Below are 15,891 nucleotides of genomic sequence, written 5' to 3'. Positions count from 1 at the left end.
AAGAATGAGGGCATACAGGTACGGTTCACCTGCATCGTACTGGAGCACGGTCGCCTCTGGTCCCTGGTCTGCACTCACACTGCATAATATCAAACCATACTTGGGTACAATTGAGTTGCTGTGTTCTAGAATCTTTATTCAACGTGTAATTGTTAATTGGAACGTTATAGTTTATTTCGTCATTAATGACATCCTGTGCTTACTTGTGTACCATACCAGAGCCCACCTCCTCCAAGCGTCCCGTACCCCGGTACGGAACGAAGCGATCACACTGGTCAAACGAACCGGACTTTAGGGGCCAAGTGTACTCGGGTACGGCACAAATTGCCTAGTGGGAGAACGCTCTAAAGACACTGTGTGTATGTCTATGATATCTGTAGTGTTCCTAAACATGGATAACATAATGCGTCAGGGGTCATCGTGTCTGTTCACGTCAACAACCACGGGTTAAAGTAGACTGAGTGTCTCCTGAAGGTTTCTAATGTTGTTGTATGATTATCTATCCTTTGCTGTTGTGTATTTAAACCGTGTATAATTCTCTGTCAAATCAGAGACGCATATTCTGGAGTACCCTGTGCTTCGTGTGTGCCTCTCTCCTGTACAGCTGTAATTAAACCCTGTATCCTGTTTGTACTTCTTTGTGACTGGATCTCATGTTTCACTTTGGTATGCAATATTTTTACCAACAGTTTCTGGAGGTTCTACCTGAGCATTGATAAGGATTATATGGATATATTGAATTAAAGATTCTTCTGTTTTGAAAATTGAAACCTGATGTGTGTGATCCCTCAACACGCCGGAGAATTGCTCTCCTGGTGAGTAGTATTGGTTTGTTCCTTTTAAGTGCTACAGTACATTCTGCCTTTGGTTGGGCAAAGGGAGATTCGGGTGAGTAGGGCCCCTGTCTTTCTTAACCGAATAGACAGTACTCGTTTGGGGATAGTTTTTTGTTGGGTGATAGTCAGTGTCAGTGACGGTTGAGCTATCGGCCCTGGCATCAAAGTCTCCCCAGTAAGAGAGGACATTTTGAGTGTGCGCACAGACGGGCCAACGTCAACTAATCTATCTGTTAAGGACAGACCTGTTAAAGTTTGAGACCAGTTACGCTAAGATGGCCACTTGGGATGAAGGAAGGGTTCCATTGTCTATCCAGGTTGCTATGGCTATGGTTGGTGATGATAAAGAACATGACACAATTAAAATTTCTATGGTTAAAGATGGCTATCAGACAGCTTCTGAATCAGATGAAGCTGCACGTTTTTTGGAGAGTGTGTGGGCTCAGAAGTCTGGAGGACGGCTCTTAGAGCCCGATGGGCAACCTGTTTGTGTGCCTGAACTTAAAAAAGAGCTAAAAGAGGCTTCTGAGACAATGTGTAAACTAGTTGAGAAAAAGCACCATGCCAATCTAGTGAAAGGTACGTAGGCTATGTGATGATGTGGGGTTATTTTAATTCCAACGACCAAGGGAACTTTATCAGGATGCATAATATCCTGGATCCATGAAATAGCTGGCCTTTAAAAACAAAAATCTGCCTGCCCCTATGTTAACCCTATGTGTTAAATTCCCATAGGTCACGCCTCTTGTGCAGTAGAAATACAGCGCAGACTCCCCATACTAATGTTCAATAATACAGTAAAAGATTGATCTTAGTTTGGTGATAGCCAGACTAAGATCTATGTGAAAAATTGCCGAAATTCCCCTTTAAAACTAGTTTTTGACCTCAATAGCAACTTTGTTTCCATATGGCTATGCACACATAATTATCTTTGTGTGTATGTGTGTGTGTGTGTGTGTGTGTGTCTCCCGGGACATCTAATGGCTTATGATATAACAATGACCAAAACAATGTCTTTTAAATTGTAGATATTACAGATTCTAATTCAACAGTATGTCATGTGGTATGTGTCAATGAATTTGAGGTTAATTTTTTAAAGGATATTGGAATTATGCCTTTAGGTTACTAAGTGTATGACCTAGACATGCTGAGACATCATTTAGCTCACAAGGAATTTTATACTGTTCCTTATTGCCACAATAATATAATATAAAAAATGTGTGGGTGTGAACTATTAAAAAAAATGCCCGGAACTAATACGTAGCAGAACAGATGTTAATTTTTAACTCTCTTACTAGATTATAAAAAACATACATACATGAAGAGAGACGATGGAGAAATTAGGAGATATAGCTGGTTTTCCTTTTGGCAGCATGGATGACATTGCTGTGGTTGGGATTGGATGCAATTTTCCAGGAGGTGAGAAAAAATATTTATTTTTTATAAACATTTTTTTTAATAAACATTTTTTGGATTGTTGGATTGCACTAAGCTAGTTTAACTGTATGGATAATAAGCCTACTAAGCTGGTTTAACTGTATGGACAAATCACCTAATACAGATAGTTTAACTGTATGGATAATTGTACAGAACAATTGCATTACTGGACAATTGCATTAGCCTATCCCACCCATAGTGTCTATTTGTCTGCTAATGTACACACTGTATTTATTCTTATACACAGCCTTATTCTACTGCTCTACATTCTGTTCTTACTGTTCTGGGTTTTTTTTTAATTATTTTTTTAAAATCTTTTTTATGTTACAGTACTTGTTGAGTGTACTTTGAGAGCAAAGATAAATCAAGTCAAATGTCTTGTTTGTTGGCCAATGAATCTGATTCTGATTCTGGATCATTAGCAAATGTTTACAAGTTAAACTGTGATGGCAAACAAAGGAAAATGCAGCAAACATGATGGATCAAAAAATAAATAAATACATTTTAAAAATCAAGCAATCATGGCTCCAAGGAGAAGTATTAGAAAGAGAAGTGTGGTGATGTGAATATAGTATGTGTCGAGCAGAGACTGAAGCAGGCGACAATGAGCCCAGCTCATTGTAACAGAGAAACATCCATGGCACCTGCCATCAACAAATAACGCTAAACAGTATGTGCAGTATACAATATGTCAAAATGGCCTACACTATTGTATTTTAATGGCAATCATATTGGTGGTACTTGGACAGCCAACTGTTTTCTGATATGGTAGTCATTGCGAAAAGTTTGAGAACCACTGGTTTAGATTAATATTTTTGAAGTGTGTTTGATGTGCTTATAAAAAATGGCTTTGCCATGACTCATTTAATTTCATTTAATTTCATTTCATATTCATTATGCAGGAAAGTATTGAAAGTACAGTTTAAAACGGGCCTGACTCAGTGAGAAGCTGATTTCCAACAGGTTCCTGTTCTGCAGCACATATAACAAGTAACAGGGAGAAGACAAGACACATCAATAGTGTAGAAGCGGGTGCGCACATCTGAATATTTAAGAAAGTAGGTGCTGGACTCAAAAAGCAACAAGTAAAAATGACCAAAAAGTCCGCACACTAAGGTGCTGTGTCCACCAAACGCGTTTTTTACAGCCAGAGCGCCCTCAACCTCCTTCTCTCGGCGCTTCGATAAGTGTTTATTGTTGCTAAGTTACCAAATCCAGAGACGGTTTATAACGAGAAGTGCCATTGACGAGCCCGGCGCTGTTCTAAAAGTTGATTTCAACTTTGAGCGCTCTGAGCGCTGCGACAAAAAACGGTCGGCGCCAATGTTTTTTTCCGCCGAGGGCGCTCAGCGCTGTGAGCGCTGAGCTACATAGACTTTACATTGAAAATTGTCGCGTCGGTGCAAAAAACGCGTTTGGTGGACACAGCACCTAAAGCTCCAATATTCTTTTTCTTTTTATTCACCACATGTGACGTTTCGGGACACACTGCCCTTCCTTTGCCATGACTCAACCCATACTTTCAGACCAACGCTATCCTTATTTTGTCATTTACACGGACATTTTTTAATACAGCTTATCATTTTCATGTCTCTGCAGGTGAAGGCCTTGATAACTTCTGGAAGGTTCTAGTGGAAGGAAAGAATTGTGCTGTAGAAATTCCAGATGAGAGATTCGACTGTTCCCAGTGGTATGATCGAGATGAGAACAAACCTGGGAAGATACGGACCAAGAGGGCTGCCCTTATAAATGGGTATATTCTTAATGTGACAAGTACATTTTAGAAATGATTAAATATGTGTTTGCTATTCACACTAACCTGTGTGTGTGTGTGTGTGTGTGTGTGTGTGTGTGTGTGTGTGTGTGTGTGTGTGTGTGTGTGTGTGTGTGTGTGTGTGTGTGTTTGTGTGTGTGTATGTGTGTGTGTGTGTGTGTGTGTGTGTGTGTGTGTGTGTGTGTGTGTGTGTGTTTGTTTGAACATAGATTTAACGAGTTTGACAACAAGTTCTTCGGCATCACGGATGCTGAGGCTGACCAGATGGATCCTCAGCACAAGATGCTGCTGCAGTGTTCCTACAGAGCCCTGGAGGATGCTGGGATTCCCATGGAGAAGGCCAGTGGCACCAGAACAGGGGTTTATATAGGTAACATCTCCTTATATTCACCTCTTCTAACAAAATAGCAATTTAAGTCTGGTGTAACGCTGACCGAAACAATAATATTCACTGAAATATCCTTCAGAGGCAAAACATGATTGATAAGATGCGGAAGGTCTTACATTTCATCAGTTTACCATTACCTTTTCTTTTTAGGCCTCATGAACAAGGACTATGAGATCCGTAGTAGCAGCAACAGAAATGCCATAACCCACTATTACGCCACGGGTACGGCTATGAGTGTGGCAGCCAACAGGATCTCCTACACTTTCAATCTCACTGGGCCTTCATTTGCTCTGGACAGTGCCTGCTCCTCCTCCTTAGTAGCCCTGCACTCTGCCTGCCAAGGCATCAGACAAGGTAAAAGCAAACTGTGTATACTAATGGATATTTCCTGCTGTCATATTACCTGATACAGTATTACTGTAACATTAGCAATGGCAATAGTCCTTGAGCTAGACCTCCTTATTTTGGTCCACTAATACTATTTGAAGGGAATGTCTGCTACATTCAGGGTCATTTTTGGGGACTTTATCATCCTGTTTATGTCTATTATACTGTATACCTAGAAGAACTTAGAACTGAGAATACCTTTATTGTCATTGCACATTCAACAAAATTAAATTGCACCTACCCTGATGGTGACACATATGACAAGACAACATACTAAAACATAAATCACATATTACAACAATAATAATAAATAAATAAATAACTACGTAAGTAAGTAGATAAATTATAAGAATAGATAAGTAGCTAAAATAAGACCATAAAGTGCAGTCCATAAAGGGCAGTGCAGTACATACTGTATGGGTCATGAGTTCAAGTGTTTTATTAGCCTGGCACGCCCTCCCAGTGACGCAACACCTTCGGCTTTTGCTGTCGCTGGTCTGGTCAACTGCTAATCGGGAAGGATTTCTGAGTTCCCGAAATCTGCGGAACTGCCCCCTTTGATCGAGAACCAATCAACTTTGAGCAGCTCCAACGGTTCTGGGTAGAGGCGTGTTCAAGGCAGAGGAGAGAGTGTTGCTATTGGTTTAAACTCGGCAAACCGCTTTCTGACATCGACCAGTAGCAAATCGAGACACTTAAAGGAGGTCAACCAGCGTTTGGAGAAACCGTGTTAGCACAGGCTCTTGGTCAGACTAAAGTCTCGCAGAGCCTTTGAAAGTCGATGGTAATCAGGCTAGTGTTTTATGGCACTTGGATGCAAACTATTCGACCCTGCAATGATCTGCAGCACCTTCCAGTTGGCAGCCTTGCCTGGCAGCCTTGGTTTGAACCAGGGGTAGGCAACCTATGGCACGGGTGCCACTGCTGGCACACCGAGGCATAATCACTGGCACGCGCCACCAGCATCAGCAAAAAAAAAAGTGAGACATATAGCCTATGATCCATTTTAGCCTCAGCCCACACTGTTCAGTTAAATAGGCCTGCTGTTGCCTATAAAATGTTGTGGCCGTTTCGCTTGTTATGCATGGCTATAATAATAATAATAATAATAATAATAATAATTAACATTTTATTTTATTAGCACATTTTCAATGTATATTCAAAGTATTTTCCCGTTGTTTGTGTGTGTTTTTCAACCATTATTGTTGATAGTGGCACACTCATTGACTAGTAATTTTGAAGTTGGCACTGGAGGTCTCAAAGGTTGCCGACCCTGAACAGTCCTTAATTATGTTCTTTGCCCACTGCAGTCATCTGTATGTCAGTGAGTGAGGGGAGCTGTGTGTGATACAGTGCCCTCCAAAAGTATTGGAACTCATGCTTAAAGTTAAATATAAGATCATCTTTTGGAAATGGATATAAATGCCTTAAATGAAACAATAGTCCTTTTTCCATCAGATTTTCAAGCACATTAACTCTTAATGCGAATTATGTTTTAGCGATATAAGAAGCGCCGAGACGGTTTTCCATTCAAAAGAACAATTCTAGCGAATCAAAATGATGTCATCAGAGCCCTGTTAATGCGCATATTTCTACTGCGCTAGATGGTTTTCCATCAACAGTTGTGCGAATGGAACACTTTATAGCGAATTAATCAAAGGTAGCGAGTGGTACACCATTGTGAGGTGAACGTCTTTGTAATGTATGCGCGAGACAGAACTCAATTTTTTGCGTCGACTTTGTGAACATTCTGAGCAGGCGTCACAGTAACTTATATCGCTACAAACCTTTTCCATCACATTTATATCGATTTAACTCTCCTTAAACCACCTCTGGCGAGCGAATTATCACGACAAAACCGAGGTTAGAGCGATATAAGCCATTTTCCATCACACTAACTTTTGATGCGCATTGTTTTTAAGCTAATTAACTTTTTAATGGAAAAAGGGCTAATGAGGAAATATTCAACCTTTAAGGACATCAATTGTCTTTGTGAATGTCCTTTAAGGACATCAATTGTCTTTGTAATGTATTGTAAATAAATAAATGTTTTCCTTAAAATACATAAGTATTGGAACGCCCATGTTAAATTCCCATAGATGATTTTTATTTTTATTTTTAAAGGTAAACTATGCAATGTTTTTCAGTTAATCAGTTCGTTCCATAGCCTACTGCTATATATGATTAAATGAGTCATTACCGTTTTTTTTCAGCCGCCCCAGTGGTCTGTAGCGGTAAAACCACGCTTGCAATTTCAGGAGCCCTCGGGCACGCACCCATGATCTACTCCAGGAATTGTCATGTGAAGTCTCATGAAAAGGCACGGCAGACTGACCGATTGAGGAGTTTTGTAAAATATACACGCTAAAGCTGTAGGGGAAGCTCTGCAGAGAACTATGCAAGCATAAAACGAGCGAAAACGAAAAGCGAAAGCGAAACCAGCTATGAAATCGCCAATCCTGCATAGTTTCCCTTTAAAGGCCAGTTATTTCATGGATCCAGGACACTATGCACCCTGATAAAGTCCCCTTGGCCTTTGGAATTAAAAATAACCCCACATCAACACTATACCCTTCACCATAATAAGAGTTTAGCATGCTTTATGTCAGTTATTAGCTGTTAGCTAATTAGCTGGTTTGAATTGCACTGAGCTCAATGAGAATGATTCTGAATCGCGTTCGATGCCGTTGTAAATTTCACGATAACCTCACACTTTGACCGCATTTCGTTCTATAGTAATGCGCTAGCATAAAACTAGCACAAAAGTTAGAGTGGCTGCGTCTCGTTGTTGCATGGCAACCATTCATATGGAGGGAATATATTTCTTGGCGGAAGAATGATTATCTATGAATACATTGTTACTTTTTCGTTGCTGTGCCTGTTTCATGAAATGAAAGACTCTAGATCGACGTGGTAACCGTTTTAGAAAAGCAGTAAGCCACTAGAGTCTGTGGTTTATACTGTATAATCGAACAGATTACACAGCTTCACATCGTGCCTAAATCCGCCCCTTAGCTGTTCGATTATACAGTATAAACCACTGCCTCTCAGGGCTTATTGCTTAATTAACAGACCTCCGAACGTTGGGAAGGCCCGTTCATGTGAATGGAACTTTCTGCAGCACTCTGAGGAGCTTTGTAATAAGGGCCTCTTATATTATGTTCACTATTTTGTGTCATCATACAGGTGACTGTGAGATGGCTCTGTGTGGAGGCGTCAGCTGCATCTTTGAACCAACACTCTTTGTGGCTCTCAGCAAAGCCAAAATGATCTCGCCTGATGGCATGAGCAAACCTTTCTCCAATAAAGCAGATGGATATGGCAGAGGGGAGGGATGTGGCATTGTCCTTTTAAAACCTCTGAAAAGGGTAATGCAAACAAATAAGGCTTTATTAACAGATATGTGTGTATACACTGCATCAAGTAATAACACATGGTCATGAATCTTAAGATAATTATGATCATTAATATCATACTGTTAAGACAATGTGGTATCAGTGTAAAATTAAAATAAAATATAATGCAATCAATACCATCGTTATCTAAAGTACTGTATTTGAAATATTGTCCATACATTTCACAGGCTTTAATGGATTCTGATCACATATGGGGCATTATCAGCAAAACAGCCGTGAACCAAGATGGCCGCACAGTCACTCCAATCACCAAGCCATCCATGACTCAACAGGAGGAGCTTCTCAGCAGAATCTACTCTACAGAGAAAGACCTGACTAGTGTCCAGTACGTAGAGGCTCATGGGACTGGAACACCAGTAGGTGACCCAATTGAAGCAGGAAGCATCTCTAATGTCATTGCCAAAGCAAGACCAGCAGGATCAGGGCAGATTTATATGGGTTCAGTTAAAGGAAACATTGGGCACACTGAATCAGCAGCAGGGGTGGCAGGACTGATTAAGGTTCTCCTAATGATGAAACATGAAACAATTGTGCCCTCAGTGTTCTACACAGAGGATGGAGCTAGCATTGATGCTAAAGCCCTGAATGTAATCGTACCTACCCAGCCACAAAAATGGATAGCCACAAGTACTGGAAGGGCTGCAGGGATAAACAACTTTGGTTTTGGGGGGACCAATGCCCATGTTATCATCAAAGAGTATAGTCAACCGAACAATTCAGATAGAGAGGTTCAGAAATCTCAGCACATGTTTGTGCTCTCAGCAGCATCAGAAAAATCTCTTACCAGCATGATTGCTGATATGGCTGAACAGCTGAGCAAGGAGACAACAGCTGACATACAAACACTTGCATACACGTCAGCGTGTAAGAGAAGTCATGCAAAACACAAATACAGGAAGGTGTTCAGAGCCTCATCATTGACAGAGTTAGGGGGACAGCTTAAATCTGGTCTTGATAAAAAGATAATCCCTTCCAAATCAGATCCCAGATTGGTGTTTGTTTTCTGCGGCAATGGCGTTACCTACAGAGGGATGTGCAGTCAGCTCCTCAAGAAAGAGCCTGTTTTCAGAGAGAAGATGAAAGAAATTGAGATAATCTTCAAACGCTACCATGACTTGTGCATAGTAGACTCACTTGAAAATGACATAGATGAGGAACTTGATTTCTCAAAACCAGATGTTGTCCAGCCACTGTTGTTTGCTGTTCAGGTGGCCATTGTTGCTCTCCTAAAGCACTGGGGTGTTAGACCAGATGCTGTTCTTGGGCACTCTGTGGGAGAAGTTGCTGCTGCTCATTGCTCTGGACTGGTGTCACTTGAGGATGCTGTCAAGGTCATCCATTACCGCAGTGTGCTGCAGAGCAAGGTCACTGGTGGGAAGATGCTGGTTGTTGGGAACATGAGTGTAACAGATGTCTGTCAACACCTTCCTTCTTTCTCGGGGAAGATTTGTTTGGCAGCCCATAATAGTCCCACATCTTGCACTCTTTCTGGTGATGGAGAATCCATTTTGGCTCTGTACCAAACTCTAAGCAGTTCAGCAAACAGCAAGACTCTGTTTCTTCATGTCTTGGATGTCCCTGCTGCATACCACAGCCAGATGATGAACCCAATTCTATCAGAGGTAGAGAGCAGCATAGGCACTTTGGAGAAAAACAAAATGGATGTAGAGTTGTGCTCAACTGTATCAGGCAAAATAGCTAGCAATCATGATTTCTGCACTGGCTCATACTGGTCCAAGAACATCCGTGAGCCTGTTGAATTTGAAAAAGCTTTGACAGTAGCAGCTAAAGATAAGAAGAATGTTGTGTTTGTAGAGATAGGTCCCAGGCGAGCTTTACACAGAAACATCATGGAGACACTTGGAAATGACTCTACTATCCTGTCTTCAGCACAGCCTGAAAAAGATCATGAGACATTGCTTACCACTTGTAGTAAGCTGTTTGAGTTGGGTCTCAATGTCAACTGGCATAACTTATATGGAGGCAAACAGATCATACCATCATCACTGCCAAGGTATCATTTTGACTGTGTTAGAAAACCCATCACCATTTCACATGCACCAGAAGTCACGGCAAGAAACCACCCTGTTCTTAAACAGACAGGTGGAAGAGACAATGAGTTTATTTGTGATTTATCAGCAGAGGAGCTGTCATATTTAGAACAACACAAAAACAGCGGAATCCCCATAATTCCTGGAGCTTTATACGTTGACATGGGCCTGGCAGCTTATATGGCACATGCCAAACCAAAGGCACCTCTCAACACGCTGCAGCTAAGCATCAACTTCTTGAGTCCATTTCTGCTGACCAAGCGTCAACCTGAGCTGAAGGTGACATTTGAACCAGATGAGCATGAGACTCTTTTTAAGATTCATTCCAGCAGCACAGTCTTTGCTTCAGGAAGCATAGAATGCAAAAGAGGGCAAACGGCAGAGGAGCAAAACATCTCATTAGACTGCTTGTCTAAGAGATGCACATCTGTTGTTAAATCTGATGATCTGTACAGGAAACTAAACATGGGAGGGTTTCAGTATGGTGGTGTCTTCAAGAACAAAGGAGACATTTTTTGTGGGGAGGAATTCAGGGAAGCATATTCTGCTGTGACTGTTCCAGAGGAGTTGCTTAGTCAAGTACATGACTTTTGCATCCATCCAGTTATTCTGGATTACCTTCTGCAAATGACACTCGTCACAAGTTCCCAGGGGAATGTAACTAGACCTGGGTTTCCAGCAGCAATTGGAAGCTTAGTTGTCTTTGAACCCCTGCAAGATGAAATGATGATATATGTGCGTGCAACAGATATGACAACTGATCACTTTGAGGTTTGTGGCTGCTTTACAGACAAAAAAGGAAGAGTTCTTGTTGAAGTGAAAAATTTAATTGTCAAGTACGTTGGAAGTGTTTCCCGTGTTGTTGATGAGTACTTCTTTCACAATGACTGCAACATAATTTCAGAGGGTGTGGAGCAATCCTTTCCAGGAACGGCATTGGTCTTTTCTGATAATAATGCCATTGCAGAGGCATTGAAGCCATACTTGAGTGAAGGCTCAAAATATATTTCCTCGAAATATACAGACAAAGTGTTGAAACAGGGAATGGCTTCATTTTTTTCCAAGATGAACATTTCAGATGTGAGGAAAACATTTACAGACATTTTGTTTCTGTGGGGCAATCAAGACCTCTCCCCTAAGACAGTTGATGATGTCTTGACAAACATGGTAAATTGTTGTGAACAATTGCGCCAAATAGTTTTAGAACTAAGGAAGATGAATTACTCAAACTCTGTCAGAGTAGTGACCTATCGATCTGCAGAGATCACAGTGGACCATATCAGTTCAGGGTTTGTGCTTTCAGGCATGACAAGAGCATGTGCAGCTGAAATATCTGAATTCACATTTCAGCTGATTGACATCGGCTCCGTCTCAGCTGAGGACATTAGAGCCCTTAATCACATCTTGACTTCCTACCCCAGCAGCGAATACCCAGAGTTGGTGGTGAAAGATGGTCAGATTGTCCAGCCACAAATTGCTCATACCCCAATGATCACCTTCAACCAAGAGAAGAGGGATCACTGTTCACAAGCAAAGTCCTTCACTTTGCAGACAGCAAACCCTTTTGAAATGATCGGCTTATCTGCAATTCCCTCTGATGAGGAGGTTGGACAGATACTAGAGAAAAATGTTGAGGTTCAGGTTAGTAAAATTTGTGCCCATTCCTCAGACTATTATCCAGTCAGTGTTTCTGACCATAACTTTGGTCAAACAATGTATTGGAACAAACATACAAATCAGAACCACAAGCTCCTGGCTCTTGACTTCAGTGGTATAGTCACAGCGGTGGGGAAGGGTGTGAGAAAATTAAAAGTGGGAGACCACATTGCTGCCTGCTACCCTGTAGTTGCATCCTCCAGAGTTGTAGTACCAGAGGAAGTTTGCTACAAAACAAAGAAACTTCCATTTTTGCGAGACCTCCCATGTGTTTCATACTATGTAGTGGCTTGGATGATACTCCGCTCAACTTTGCCAAAACTGAAATGGGATGGCAAGTTGGGCATCCTCTCCTCTGTCCCTGACTCGGGCTTGGTGAAAGCCCTCACTCTGATTGCAAATAAGTCTGGATGGAATGCTTTTGTTACGACTGAGCTGAGTGGGGCCCTGCAAGATCTGAACAAATTTGATGCACTTGTCGTACTGCCTCCATTTGACAAATCTCTATTTGTCAAAGCATGCACCGTTGCTGGGGTTAAGAATGTTGTTGTTGTTTGTGACAGAAAGCTCTCATCTACTGTCTCCCAAAACATTCTTGGAGTAGACCATGATGCTTGCATTCAGACCATTGTGACATCTAGCATCTTGGCTAAAGGCTCTATCAGAGCAAACCAGCCACAGATATACAAATGGCTGAAGGCCTTGCATCTTGACAAAAAGTTGTTATCTTTCCCAACTATCACTTTTCAGAGGGGCACGACTGGAAGCATTGACCTTTTGCCCTTAGATGAGCCAGAGTCTTATTTCAGTGTCAAAAGTATGCCCGTGGTGGCACTAAGTGAAAGCAGTGGTAACAATACAATCTCTGACATTTCACTGCTACCAAGAGAACAGAAGCTCTTCAACAAGAACTGTGTGTACATTGTGACTGGTGGCCTCACTGGGCTGGGGTTTGAGACAGTGAGGTTCATTGCTGAGAGAGGTGGAGGGTACATTGTCATTTTCTCCAGGAGGAGTCCCAGCTCTGAGATGCAACAGGAGATTGATGCTGTGAAACAGCAGTGTGGGGCAGTGATTGCCAGTGTGCAGTGTGACATTGCTGTCACTGAACAGGTTACAAAGGCCATCCTGAACATTGAGGAAATATTCCCCTCCTATCCAATCAAGGGGGTATTTCACAGTGCAGTTGTACTTCATGATGCTCTCATGGGAAGCCTTGACCAGTCCCTCTATGAGAAGGTTCTGAAGCCTAAAGTGAATGGAGCACTGAATCTGCATAATGCCACAAAGCACTGCAAGCTAGAGTACTTTGTATGCTACTCATCTATCTCTGCTTTTATTGGCAATGCATCCCAGACAAACTATGCAGCTGCTAATTCTTTTCTTGACACCTTCTGTCATTATAGAAGGAATCTCGGACTTGCAGCGCAGTCCATCAACTGGGGGGCTCTGAACCTTGGCCTTCTGTTGAACCAAGACCATCTGCAAAAATTCCTAGAGGCCAAAGGCATGATGGTGATGGAGAGTCCAGAAATCAACCAAAGCTTAGAGCAGTGCCTTCTTTTGAACAAACCCCAACAGGTTATTTGCAAGTTCAATTTCAAAACCATGTATCACCATGGTTTTACACAAAATCCCTCTCTCTCTAAACGTTTGCTGACGCTGGTTCAGGGTGAACTGAAAGATTTTGAAAAGTCTGATCCACAGGCTGCACATGACGAACTGCCTTCTTCCCCACATGAGTTTGTCAGGACCATACTCAGTGAGACCTTAGGTGTTGAGTATGATGAGCTGAATGATGAGACATTCCTCTCAGCTCTGGGTGTAGACTCCATGTTAGGCATGACCCTGCAGAATCTCATCTTCCAGGGAAGAGGTGTAAATGTCCCTCTTGTAAACTTACTGGATCCTAGCTGTACTGTTGCTACCCTGGCAGCCTTACTGATGGAACATACAAGAGAGGTTCATGAAGACAATAATGATAATACTTCATTATAGATTACATATGTAGCACAGATTGTGTGTTTGAGGCTAAGAGAAACAAAAGCATTTTGTCAAAAAGATTGAGAATGCATGACAGTATGACATAGTGTCAAATATATCCCGGACTTGTAGGATATGAGCATTACATTATGAAAATAATAGTTTGAAATATAGGGAAAAAAGCCAATCACAATCATTAATATCATGACTTATTTATCCTGTATCATATTCTGTATTAACAGATTATTTGGTGTAGTGTAATGTTGTTCTAATCAAATGTATCAATTAGAAAAAAAAATGAATAAAAATAAAGTCATAGTTTGAAATAAAGGGGAAAAAACTAATCATTAATATCATGACTTACTGTATTTATCCTGTCTCATATTCATATTAACATTATGATTTGATGTAGCACAATGATTTTCAAATTAATTGTATCAATTGAAAACCATGTGAATAAAAATATAGTATACCACTGGAAATAGTGTCTGACCCTCTTTAATTTGTACTGTTTCAGAGAAGATATGTGTACTTTTTGGGCCGAGTGTTCAGTACATATTTGGCACCGTTACCATACTGAGTAGCTAAATAAGAGAGGGGGAAATTAATTTGTGAGAGCAAATTGAATGAAATAGTGCCGGGATAAAACTTCTTATTCTATGTATATAAAATGTGGGTCTTATTCACCATTGCGTCTTATTCACCATTGTGTAAACCAAAAGGAGGCTAAGGGGTACACAGACTACAATAGGCCTCTATCACTGATGCATCTACTGGTCAATGCATAGAACACTGTTTGTGTACCCTGTAGCCTCATTTTGGTTCATGAATATGAGTAAGGCGAATTGGCTTCCTCAAACCAGCAACCATGTAAAGCAGGTATTGTGCCACAAGATGGCAATGTTTCAGTAGCATTAATGTGCTTGGCCATTTGCTGCATTTGTACAGAATGTTTTGTAGTGTAGCAAAGAGAAAATAAATACAGTCCCCTCTGGAAGACATGCGGTAACACTTTACGATAAGGGTACATGAATTCTCATGAATTCATGCATGAATTAATCCCTGAATATGTCATGAATCATTATGAGTTAACATGAATTCACTGATTGTCATTAATGAATTCATGCATAAAAACTCATCATCTTAAGCATTAAGTACGGTTGGCACATCATCATGAATCATGATGAATTAAGCATGATCATGATGACTTTTTGTCGGACAAAATCGTGGACTTCACGGTCATGGAGAAAAAATGGAAATGTCCTTATGGAAACTCACTTACTATTGAAGAGAGAGAGAGTGTGAGGTGAGAGATGAAAGGCAATCCTTGTGTTATCTTCATTCTTTGAGGAAGTACAGATACTTATTGCTCTGTATCACAGTCTGGGAAAACTCCATTGGTAGAGGCAGCCATGGCCTACTGGTTAGGGCTTTGAGCTGGTAACCGAAGGATTACCGGTAGGAAAAAATGTGGGTAGGGGGAATAGTTGGCCACTGCTCTCCCATACCCACATCCACAGCTGAAGTGCCCTTGAGCAAGGCTGCTCCCCAAGCGCCGCAGCTCACTGCTCTGGGTTAGTGTACGCTTCACCTCACTGTGTGTTTACTGTGTGCTGTGTGTGTTCACTGTTCACTAATTCACGGATGGGATAAATGCAGAGACCAAAGACCAAGAAGCCTGATTTGATTTTTTAGACCCTGGAATCACTTTGTAGTCATGCATTAGTGGCCTGAATTTGATTCGGACAGCTATTGTTAGTCAGTGGAGTTTGATGAGCTATGGCATCAATGTGCCCTTTTCGGTTCATTGATAAACACACACACCACCATGTTCTGCATCATCTATAAGGGTTTCACTCTATGAGCTGGGCGACCCATTAAAAGGGCACCCTCTGTGCCAGTCCGCCGTTGCTCAGGGGTCATAGATCATGCCCACAGATGTTTTTGTCAGATAAGTGTTGGA

General features: G+C 41.4%; 1 protein-coding gene across 1 annotated transcript; it reads left to right on the top strand.

Moving 5' to 3' along the window:
* Positions 1-2,209: 2,209 nt before the first annotated feature.
* LOC134066510 (phenolphthiocerol/phthiocerol polyketide synthase subunit C-like) lies at positions 2,210-13,943 on the top strand. The gene is made up of 6 exons (XM_062521870.1): positions 2,210-2,255; positions 3,873-4,026; positions 4,257-4,417; positions 4,586-4,789; positions 8,009-8,190; positions 8,406-13,943. The coding sequence occupies exons 1-6, from the start codon at positions 2,210-2,212 to the stop codon at positions 13,941-13,943; spliced, it is 6,285 nt and encodes a 2,094-aa protein (XP_062377854.1).
* The last annotated feature ends 1,948 nt before the right edge of the window (positions 13,944-15,891 follow it).

The sequence above is a fragment of the Sardina pilchardus genome, chromosome 19, assembly GCF_963854185.1.
Source record: "Sardina pilchardus chromosome 19, fSarPil1.1, whole genome shotgun sequence".
NCBI lineage: Eukaryota > Metazoa > Chordata > Actinopteri > Clupeiformes > Clupeidae > Sardina > Sardina pilchardus.
Note: the sequence above shows the minus strand (reverse complement) of the source record. Positions and strands in the feature narration are given on the sequence as shown.